The 12380-nt window shown below is 33.0% G+C and overlaps 1 protein-coding gene across 2 annotated transcripts in view; it reads left to right on the top strand.

The window, feature by feature from the left end:
- The window catches only part of SMC6 (structural maintenance of chromosomes 6), a 79925-nt gene that overhangs the window by 50935 nt on the left and 16610 nt on the right, over window positions 1–12380 (top strand). For both annotated transcript variants that reach the window (XM_012755433.3, XM_012755436.3), the window contains exons 19-23: window positions 412–492; window positions 1582–1752; window positions 5673–5810; window positions 6814–6959; window positions 11446–11571. In XM_012755433.3, coding sequence (XP_012610887.1) covers window positions 412–492; window positions 1582–1752; window positions 5673–5810; window positions 6814–6959; window positions 11446–11571 — 662 coding nt within the window. The remainder of the gene's footprint in view (window positions 1–411; window positions 493–1581; window positions 1753–5672; window positions 5811–6813; window positions 6960–11445; window positions 11572–12380) is intronic.

Genomic DNA, 12380 nt, shown 5'->3' with positions numbered 1-12380 from the left:
AAAATGCTAGTAAAAATGGTAAATAATATCTTAGTGTTTTTATCAAAATATTTTTGACTTCATGGATCTTCTAGAAGGGTCTCAGAAACTGCCATGGGTTACTTGGATCATACTTGGAGAACCACTAGATTAGAATAATGTTTCCATAACTTGAGACTGTAGACTCAACATTATCATCATTTTAAATGCTAAGATGGATTACTTACATCTTTTTTGCATGGGAATGGATTACCAATAAGGTGATCACGTCAGAATTTATATATAACCTCCATTCGTTCATTGATTGCTGATGTACCCCTTTCATTAATTATGGTATCCTTCTATATCATAAAGCATAGTAGAGCTTTGTGGATTAATACATCCTTTCCAAAATTATTTTCTTTTTATGTTACTAAAATACTTTTCTTTCAGATGAAAATACGAAAAAGTATTTCTGAAATTCGGGAACTTGAGAACATAGAAGAACACCCATCTGTAGACATTGCAACCTTGGTAAAATGTTTTTTTTCAAATTAAATATAATATTAAAGAATTAAACCATCATTTAGGTTAATGGCAAAAAACACTCAGCTTTTTTTTTTTTAAATCGTTTTAATTGAAGCTACTCTTTGTGATTGCTGTCTCCATTCCCTGATAAGGTGGAAACTAGCTGGTATATATCCTTCAGATTTCTTAATATTCTGTGTATATAACTTCCATGAATAATAATTGATTTTATCTTCTACCACATGAAATACAACTTTATCAAAACTTAATTATGATTCTAAACTGCTAAGCACAGTGGTTTTCACATAGGCACTCTTAGAGTTATCAATATGAATGGATACAGATGTCAGAACCATCTTTTAGTTAGGTGTAGTCTTTTTTTCCAAATTGAGGTTTTTCATTTTAATTTGTCACATATTTGTTACTCCATATTTTTTTGAGGCATCTGCTTATGACATTCAGCTTAGCTTTTTCTGAGTTGCAGTAAATAGTAAATTAGATAAAGCACAGTCTTGTTAAAATGAATAAATATTGAGTGTCTACTCTGTATTAGGCAGCATATGAAGTGCTAAGGAGTACAACAGTGCACAAAACAGAAAAAGGTTTTATGCTGATGAAGTTTTACTCTAATGAGAAAATTTGTTTTCATTTTTTACTAATAGTCTTGTTTTCCATTTTTATTTTTCTGCTTTAATTCCTTTCATTGATACACTAAAAAGTATGGACTGTATCTTATTTATTTTTATTTACTTGGCATCTAAGACATTGTCTGGCACAAGGTATATATTTGTATACACTAAATATATTTGGGAAAAAAGTGAGTAAATAGAATAAAAGTTATTCCTTTTGGTTATAATCTCAAGCAAAATGTTATTTAACTTGTCTCCTAAATGTTATTCCTTCATATTTTTTAATCTGTTGTCTTCTATTTCCTAATTTATCATTAAGGGTATGAAAATATTCTAGTGTTCTTTGTATTTGATCTGATTTGCCTACAGCCTCTAGTTTCTTCTCTCTCAGAATTATTTGTATATTTTTCTGTTTGATAAGTTGAAGTGTTTTAATTAATTCTATGCATTCTTTAAATATTATCAGGAAGATGAAGCTCAAGAAAATAAGAGCAAAATGAAAATGGTTGAGAAAAATATGGAGCAACAAAAGGAAAATATGGAATATCTTAAAAGTCTAAAAATTGAAGCAGAAAACAAGTATGATGCAATTAAATTAAAAATTAATCAACTATCAGAACTAGCAGATCCACTGAAGGTATCTATTGTTGGCAAACTGTTATATATGTATTTTATGTTTTAGTTTTATATCCACAATGTATTTGTTGTATGTTACCCTGTGAGAATTTTTGATTAAATACAAAGATAGCCACATAAAAATGGAATGTAAAGAATGGTAGAAACCAAACCTTTATCATTAGGTCAGTTAATATTAAACACTTCTGCTCATGGCTTTAGGAGAATAAATCACCAAATTTCCCCCAGAGGATTATAACTTTTGTTGCTTCTTTATTTTGTGATTCTTTTTCAGAACCAGGAGCAGGGACATCTTGTATGTTGAAACTTTCTCATCTTTGCTTTAGTAACTAAAGGATTAGTTGCTATAAAAGCCAACTTGAAATAAAGTACTCAAACTGGTAAAATAATGACACCAATAGACTATAATGCTAGGTGTATATAATGTAATATATGCAGCAACTACTAAAAAAAGCTATACAAAGAGATACACTCAAAAATACTATAGATAAATCAAGGTGGAATCGTTAAAAAAAAGCTTAAGTAACCCACATGTGGCAGGAAAAAGAAGATAGATTAACAACAAAAAAAGTGAAAAAAAAAACCAAAAAATAAAGTGGCAGACTTAAACTCTAATATATGAATAATTTACATTAAATATAAATGATCTAAGTAAACAAAAGCCAGATATGTGCAGAGCTGATTAAAACATGACTGTATGTTATCTATAACTGTGGTCCCCAACCTCCAGGCCTTGGACCAGTACTGGTCTGCACAGCAGGAGGTGAGTGGTAGGTAGGTGAGCAAGGGAAACTTCATCTGTATTTACAGCCTCTCCTCTGTGTTTGCATCACCACCTGAGCTCTGCATAATAGGAATAAAGTACATAATAAATGTAATGCACTTGAGTCATTTCAAAACCATATACCCCCAGGTCCATGGAAAATTATATTCTATGAAACCAGTCCCTGGTGCCAAAAAGGTTGGGGACCGCTGATCTATAAGATGCTCATTTCAAATATAACCATATAGGCTATATTTGAGAGTAAAAGGGTGGAAAATAATATATTTTGCAACTAATAATCAGATGGAAGCAGAAACACCTATGTTAAAATCACATAAAGTATACATCAAAAAAAGAAAATTACTAGAGCCAGAGATGGACATTATATGAACATAATGACAAAAGGGGTCAATCCACCAAGCATACATAGCAATTCTAAGTATGTGTGCACCAAGTATCAGTGCTGCAACATAGGAGAAGCAAAACGTGATAGCACTCCTTCAACAATTGATAGAACAACTATACAGAAAATCAGCGAGGATATAGAAAAACTCAACAGGATTTATATATTGTTCAATAAAATTCACCCATTTCAACTGTGTAATTCAGTGGTTTTTAGTATATTCACAGAGTTGTGCAACCATCTCTACAGTTTTAGAATATTTCCTCACCTGAAAAAGAAATAGTGACTCCCCCTTTCCTCTCCAAAGCCCCTAGGAATACTAATCTACTTGCCATTTTTATAAATTTGCCTATTCTGGACATTCCACATAAGTAGAATCATACAATATGTGGTCTTTTGTGACTGCTTTCAGTTAATATAATGTTTTCAAGGTTCATCTGTATCATACCATGTATATCAGAACTTCATTCCTTTTTATTGCCTGGTAATATTTACATTTAATTTATCCATTCATCAGTTGATGACATTTGAGTGCTGCTGCTGTGAACGTTCATGTAGAAGTTTTGTGTGAATATGTATTGTCATTTGCTAAAATAGATATGTAGGAGTGGAATTGCTAAGCTACATTGTTATGCTATATTTTGTGGAACTCTGAAACTGTTTTCCAAAGGAACCATACAGTTTTATATTCTCACCGACAGTGTTGGAATGTCTTAATTGCTCCACATCCTTGCCAACACTTGTCATTATCTGACTTTTTTATGTTAACCATCCTAATGAGTGTGAAGTGGTATCTCATTGTAATTTTGCTTTCATTTTCCTTGCGACTAATGCCGTTGAGCAAAAATTTCACATTCTTGTTGGTCATTTGTTTATCTTCATTGGAGAAATGTCTGTTCAAATTTTTGCCCTTTTAACAATTGAATTATGTCTTTTATTTTTGAGTTGTAAGAGTTCTTTGGGTATTTTGGATATGTGTTTGCTGTTTTGCATGCTATACTAAATGTTTTAATTCATTTTTCAGTTATTCCTAGTATATAGAAATGTCACTGAAATTTTTTGTCTTTTTTTAATATTTTTTTATTTCAGCATGTTACAGGGGTACAAAATATTTAGGTTACATATATTGCCCTTTCCCCACCCGAGTCAGAGTTTCGAGCTTGTCCATCTCCCAGACAGTGCACACCACACCCATTTCATGCGTATATACCCATCCCCTTCTCACCTCTCTCATATGCCCGACACCTGATGAAATTACTATATATGCACTTAATGTTGTTGATCAGTTAATACCAACTTGATGGTGTCACTGAATTTTGTATTGACCTGTATCTAGTGATATTTCTAAACTCATTTATTTTTAAAGCTCTTCCTTTAGAATTTATAGATAATCATCTCTCTTTTATTTTATTTTATATATTTTTTAGACAGAGTCTTCCTCTGTCACCCTGGGTAGAATACAGTAGCATGATCATAGCTCACTGCAACCTCAAACTCCTGGGTTCAAGTGATCCTCCTGCCTCATCCTCCTGAGTAGCTGGGACTAGTTGAGTGCACCATGATGCCCAGCTAATGTATCCATTTTTAGTAGAGATGGGGGTCTCACTCTTATTCAGGCTGGCCTCAAACTCCTGAGCTCAAGCCACCTTCCTGCCTTGGCCTTCCAAAGTGCTAGGATTATAGGCATGAGCCACCTAGCCCGGCCTTTCTCTTTTAAATACAGTTTTACTCTTTCTTTCTTTTCTTTCTTTTCTCTCCTTTCTTTTCTTTCTTTTCTCTCCCTCCCTCCCTCCCTCCCTCCCTCCCTCCCTCCCTCCCTCCCTCCCTCCCCTTCCTTCCTTTCCTACCTTCCTTTCCTTCCTTCTTTCCTCCCTTCCTCCCTTCCTTTCCTTCCTTTCTTTCTTTTTTTTTTTTTGCTATTTATTCCTTTTCTTGTCTTAATTGAATTAGCCAGGTCCACCCCTAGTAAATGTTGACATCTAATACAATGTTTAATAGAAGCAAGGGGATTAGACATTCTTGCCTTATACTTGATCTTAAAAAGAAAGCATTCAGTATTTCATCATGAAACAATAGCTGCTATTTGTGTTTTAATTGTCCTGTATTTGAACTATTTTCCCTCTTTACTTCCTCCCTTTGGGATTACCAAGTAATTTTTAGTGTTCCTTTTTAATCTCTTCAACTAGCTTATTAGCTGTACCTCTTGCTTTATTTTTCTAGTGGCTGCTATGCATTATGATATACGTCTTTACCTTACCCTACTCTACTACTGTGTATTTTAAATTGATCTTGGGATAGCTTCATTACAGTTACATTTTATATTCAAAATTGTGAAGTTATACATCTAGATATGATAACTAAATAAGTTGCTGTTAAATTTCTTTGCATCTTTTCCTTCTCTCCCAATATACCTTTTAAAAAGTCAGGTGTTTTTTGTCAAGTGACCTCTGTAAATATCTAATCCTGAATTTCAGGCTAATGTGGATTCCCCAAAAACTACCTTGGTTATCAAAGTAAAGTTGAAGGTACCATAATATATGGAGACATCCTGTAAGAATTTGAATATAATATGACTTCTTAATTTTTGGAAACTCCTCACTTCTATTCAGACACATACAGATATGAAGCTCTTACTTGGCTTGAATAACATAATCCCAGCCTCTTTGTTGAGTTGTTAATTAGTTTTATACCTATGCTGGAAATTGTTTTGTAAACAATCTTTTCTTTATAGATTATTTTGGCTTTATTCAAACAGGATGAATTAAACCTTGCTGATTCTGAAGTCGATAACCAAAAACGAGGGAAACGGCATTATGAAGAAAAACAAAAAGAACACTTGGATACCTTAAATAAAAAGAAACGAGAACTGGATATGAAAGAGAAAGAACTAGAGGTTATCCACCATTTTTTTTTTCATTATTTTATTTGTAGCAGTAGTCATGATTATTAAAGTGTGTTTTCCCTAATGTCGTGTTTCCAAAAACAGACAATCTATCTGAATTTCTGTTTTATATAGAGTAACAGTATTTGGGTGAATCAACAGAAGAGGCTAGGGACCCTCAAAATGTGAGGACTTAAATAGGCAAGACTGCAATAGTCTTGTATCATGCTTCTGAGTGATTTTGAAAATGCACTCTGTCTTGGCACACTTAACTCCTTTAAATTCCCTGCTTGGCATGCAGAAAGCCACTTATGTCAGAAACAGGTACCCCTTCCTCTGAGTAGTTAGGGTGTGGGCTGGGGTTGATTTTAGTTCCTGCTAGACATGCCTATTGGCAGCAGTAAGCAGAGTGGCCCTGGTTTTAGAGGAGAATAAATTGAAAGCAGCCTTGTCCTGACTAGAACAGTTGGATTCCAACTTTGCTTTCATGTATCTTCATGAAAATGATTTAAACTCTGTAATACATTTCCTTTTATGTTTGTTTGTTTTCTTGTTTAAGACTTATAATGTTGTGAATATAAAATAAGTACTATATGTAAAAGAGCTTTGCATTTTTTAATCTTTTACAAACATGAGAGTCTTTTTGTTTGAGTTTTCAATACCATTAGTGTTCAGAGTCCATCCTAAGAAGAGGGAAAGCTAGGTCTGACCTCAGTGGCCTGGGTGCTACACTTTTTGTAACTGCTACTTTAAACTTGTTTACTAGGAAGTTGGGGAGATCTTACAAGTTATTAAAGTTATACACAGCAGTGTAGTTTTCTCTTGAAGATTTATAATGACTTGAGACTATATCTTCAATATAAAACTTAGATAAATAAGTTGATAATAAATGTAACTAAAATACATTTCTTAAATATAAGTTCAGAATTTTACTTTATATATTTTGGCACAAATAGTATAATGGATCATTACATCAAAGAAGAGTGTTAAAGACATTAAACATCTATTTTCCTAGGAGAAAATGTCACAAGCAAGACAAATCTGCCCAGAGCGAATAGAAGTAAAAAAATCTGCATCACTTCTAGACAAAGAAATTAATCGCTTAAGACAAAAGATACAGGCAGAACATGCTAGTCATGGAGATAGAGAAGAAATAATGAGGTAAGTGGTTGGTAGCTTTTCTACTTTATTACATTACCCATGCATATTATAAATACATAAGAAATAAATGTTTTCTATATATATATATCTTAAATTTGGCTGAAATTTTACTATGGCAGATAGTTATAGCTAAACTAGTCTTTTATATATGTGTTAACAATACAGTAAGTTTTTTTCTTCTGAATTATTACAAAACTCATTATGGAAGGACATTTTAACAGAATAACTTTTTTATATCTGTAATGTTCATACAGAGAAGATATTTACTTTCATAAGTAAAGAAATGCAAATTGAGTTAATTAGAAGCCATTTTTCAAATGCATTAAATTGAATAGGATGAAAATAACACTAGTGCTCCAAATCAGAGAGATTTCAGTGAAACAGATATTTTTACATTTTTAGCAAAAATGGAAGCTGTAGAATAATTTGAGCACAGGTTCTGAAGAAAGAATGCCTCATTTGGAATTGCAGTTCTATTACGTGATTTTGATAAATTATCTAATCTCTCAGAACCTTAATTTCTCATTGACAAAATGGGTATAATTATAATAGTTACCTATGTAGGAAACATAGCATATTAGTTGTTATTATTAACAATTTGTGCTCAGAGATGTTTATAATACTGAAAAATTAGAAATAATATGTAGCTGTTGAGAGAATAATTAAATTACATTAGAAAATTACAGCTGTTACACTTTTTGAAGAACTTCCTATATAAAAAAAAGTTGAGAACAGAGTGATCTCAATTTTATTTTTTCAAAAACATTGGGAAAGAAACATCAAAATTGTAACACATCCCCATCGCTTTTCTTTCTTTTTATTCTATTTTATTAATTTATTAAATATGCTTTCAGTGTTTCTATATGCAAATACAAAGTAATATGAGCATCTGACATATGTTATTTTTCAGCCTTACAGATAAACAAGGTAGCACACTGTATAAACTATTTATAGATTGTGTTGTCTTTTTATTGATACATAATTATATATATTTATGGAGTACATGTATTTTGATGCATGTATATACAATGTGTGATGATCAAATCAGGGTATTTAGGATATTTATCACCCTGAACATTTATCATTTCTTTGTGTTGGGAACATTTCAAATCTTTTAATTATTTGGAAACATATTATTGTTAACCACAGTCACCCTATTGTGCTACCAGATAAGCTCCTTTCCACTCTATTTCCCCACACCCATACCCACCCCTGTAGGTACCAATTCTTTTTTATCTTTTGTTTTTTGTGTTTGTTGTTTATGAAAGTAAATAGGTCCATAAGTGCTTTCTTTTTTCCTTAGTTTTACTTTCTTTCACCAAAGATAGCCAACTGCCTTGCTTTTATCATTCAACAGTATATCCTGAGAAATCACTCCATATCAGTTCATTGAGGTCTTCCTCATTCTTTTTACAGCTTCATAGTACTCTGTTGTGTGAGTGGGCAGACACACATTAAACCGTACCATAGTTTATTCAGTCATTCTGTTTGTGCACTCAGGTTATTTTCAGTATTTTGCAGTTACAGATAATGCTTCAATGAATTACTGTGTATGTGTGTGCATGCACACGCTTGCTTTTGTATTGTTAGATGTCTATCTCTGTTTTCACAGTAAATTTCCAGAGGTGACTTTATTAGATTGAATTACAAATTCATAAGTGGTTTTATTAGATATTGCTAAATCCCCTCTATAGGGTAGATACCATTTTTGCATTTGCACCAACATTGTACAAGTTGAGTATCCTTTATCTGAAATGCCTGGGACCAGAAATATTTCCGATTTGGGATTTTTTTTATATTTTGGAATATTTGCATATATATGAGCTATCTTGGGGATGGACCCAAGTCTAAACATGAAATTCATTTATGTTTTATGTATACCTTATACACATAGGTTGAAGGTAATTTTATACAATAATTTTAATAATTTTGTGCATGAAACAAAATTCATGTACATTGAACCATCAGAAAGCAAAGGTGCTTTCTGTCTAAGTCACTATCCAAGCCCCCCATGTAGACAATCTTTGGTTGTTCGGCATCACCATCATTCCTGACTCTGAATTTATATGCTACCAATAAGCAGTCATTTACACTTACTCACATGTATGTATTGCACAGTAAAAAATATAGCATAAATATCTGGCATGTGCAGAAAAGATGTATCACAGCTGAAGGGGGGATAGTAGGGTCTTTTTTTCCCTTGGGAACACTGAATAAACTGTGTTGTGTGTCTGTGTTTTGATTGCAACCCATCATGTGAGGTCATGTATGGGATTTTCCACTTGTATCATATTTGTGCTCAAAAAGTTTCAGATTTTGGAGCATTTCAAATTTTGGACTTTCAGATTAGGGATGCTCAACCTGTATAAGAGAGGATGCTTCCCTACTATGTTACTAACAGAGTATATAGTATATATTAAGCCTTTTCATTTTTGCCTGTCTGATGGCTGAAAAATGGTATAGTAATGTTTTAATTACACTCCATCATTATAAATAAAGTTCAACTTTTTTTACACATTTAAGAACCAGTTTATACCTTGTAAAGTAATAACTTTATATCATTTTTCCATAATATTTTTGATTTTTTTTCCTCAAATTTTAAGTTTTTAAAACTATATATATTAGGGATATTAGCCATATGTTGCAAATTTTTCTCTTGTCATATCTCTTCAGAATTTGTTTATATTGTTTTGTGGGCTTTTTGCCATGAAAATAATGTTCATTTAGTTTGATTAGTCAGTCTTCGTATTACATTTGGATTTTGGGTTAAAATTAAAAAGCCTTTCTCTGCATCTAGGGTATAGAGGTATTCACCTATTATTTTTAATACTTTCATATGTTTATTCTTTATATTTGGATCTCTGATCTATTTAGAGTTTATTCCTGTGTATGGTTGTAAGAAATGGAGTTTATCTTTTATTTTCTGTTTCATTGTTTTGTTTTCTTTTTTGAGGTCTTCAGTTATACATATGTTTCATATCCTTATCTTCTCTAGTTAATCTTTTGTCTGACCATTTTATGTGATCTTTTTTCCATTTTGTTTTTCATCTTTATGTTCTCAGTGTCCATAAATGTGTTTTCCATGTTTCTTTTACCCCCAGCATCTTCTCATTTTGTCTTCACATTTGCTGTGTTCGTGGTTGTGGTGGTGTTCTAACCCGCCACCTTGGGTTCTGCTTTACTTCTTTTTGTTGTTTTTTACTTCTTTTGTTGTCTGGTTATCACCTTCTATTGTTTATTCATTGAGTTCTTTTATTTATTTGTTCTTTCAGTTCTTTTCTGTCTGCTTTTGAGGTATCCCTTTCTGGTAGTACTTGTCTTATGGTATTCAATTATAATTTTCATCTGCTTTATGGCAATATTGTTCTAATAAGTTTTCTTTATCTATGGGAGGGTTTTGTTGTTCTTTTTTCCATAAATGTCTTCACATGAATGCTATGCTTTTGTCTTTTTTGTTATTCACTTTTTAATTAGTTGAATTTTCCTGGACTGGTTATTTGAAGGAGAATGGGAGGGGTAGCTGTGGGAGCCTTGGCCAAGGTTGCCTTTCATACTAAGCCAGGATCTTTCTCTCCCTAGCTAAAATAATAGGCTATTGCCCTCTCTAATTGCACTTTGGAATAGCTACCGTGTTTCCCCGAAAATAAGACCTACCCATAAAATAGCCCTAGCAGGATTTCTAAGCATTTGTGCAATATAAGCCCTACCTCGAAAATAAGACCTAGTGATGGGTGTGGCTACGCAGTGTATCTGCACAACCCATGCATTTCCTCATCTGCCCCATGAGAGCTCTATTGCTCGACATGAGAGATTGGGGCCAATAGTTCTAAAGGAAATAGAGTCGTAAGAAATTCAGGATGGAATTCGGGGTTTGGAGAGTTATGATGATGATCCAGAAGAAGACGACTTAACTATATTTGAATAAATGTAGATTGTTGTACCGTACTTAAAAAAAATAACACATCCCCGGAAAATAAGCCCTAGGGTGTCTTCTTGAGGAAAAATAAATATAAGACTGTCTTATTTGGGGGGAAACACGGGATGCCTTCTCTGTCTCTTTGACTTTATCTTGTTTAGGATGAGGGAGAGGGGATTCTAATGCTGAGCCTGCATCCTTCTGTTTCCCCTGTTAGCTCCCCTATCACTAAGGGAAACCTTTCTTCCAGTGTGACCCCTTCACTTTTAGAAGATGTATGTTTGCTAGCACTCTCTAAGATCTCCCTCCTCTAGGCCCACTTGAGCACTTACTCATGTACTTTCTCTGCCTTCTCCAGGCCTTGGACTTTGTTCCTTACCAGTCAGGTTAGCACACTTTCATTCTATAGTGCTCTCATTCTGGGAATACTCTGACTGGAAATTTTGCTAGGCCACCTTAGTACTCCTTGCCCTCCCTGTTCTCCTCAGTTAAATATATTTGAGATTTTACTCTTCTTAGGTTTTTTATGTATGGCATTTTTTTTAACTTAATATTTTGTTCATAAAATAGGCAGTACCAAGAAGCGAGAGAAACCTATCTTAATCTGGATAATAAAGTAAGGACTTTAAAAAGGTTTATTAAATTACTGGAAGAAATAATGACCCATAGATATAAAACATACCAACAATTTAGAAGGTAAGTGAATTTAAAAATATTACTACATATTATATATTTTTGTGGGTTTTTTGTGTTTTCACATTTCACTAGAGTGGCATAGTTCCATAAATGCAGATACTCTGTTTTGTTTACTATTGTATCTCTAGTGTCTATAACTGTACCTAAAATACAGTAGCACTTAATATATACTGATTAAATAGATGAATACAGGATCATGAAAACAGAATATTATTAACATTACCCAAAGATGCACAGATTCACAAGGATTGACCCCAACTAGTGTCACAAGCAACAGAAATAAACCCAAGGACAGTTGTTAGGGAGGGATGGACATTAATATACTTGAACTCAGGGCAGTCCTAGTCCTTCTGCTTGCCTCTGTTTTTACCCAATGGCATTCCCTCAACAATATGCTTTTTAATCATTTTTGTACCTTACATTTTTGTAAACTCTACAATCTTCAGACTATAGAAATAAAAACAAAACAAAACAAAAAAACATATACCTAGCTCTAATACTTTGGGGAAATTTAGAGAAAGCCTTAAAGAGAAATATGTTTGACCATATTCCTAAACTAAACTATAGGTTAGTTTTTGAAATGCCTGTTTCAGTTTTAGAGGCATGTTATTAGGACTTAAACTAAATAGCATTAATTTGTATCTTTTTGAGGCTATTTTAAGCTTTGTTAGGTGGGACTAAAGTAGGCTTTGGTTGGCTACTTAAGTATTCTTTCGAGTCCTCTACCGATACCTTGTGAATTATGAGATTTTCATTCTAGCTAGTGTGAACATGAACTATTCCTGGATCCATGTGAGCTTTGGGGATTC

The sequence above is a fragment of the Microcebus murinus genome, chromosome 3 (assembly GCF_040939455.1).
Source record: "Microcebus murinus isolate Inina chromosome 3, M.murinus_Inina_mat1.0, whole genome shotgun sequence".
In the NCBI taxonomy this organism is placed as follows: domain Eukaryota; kingdom Metazoa; phylum Chordata; class Mammalia; order Primates; family Cheirogaleidae; genus Microcebus; species Microcebus murinus.
The sequence above is the reverse complement of the archived record's forward strand: the minus strand, read 5'-3'. Positions and strand labels throughout refer to the sequence as shown.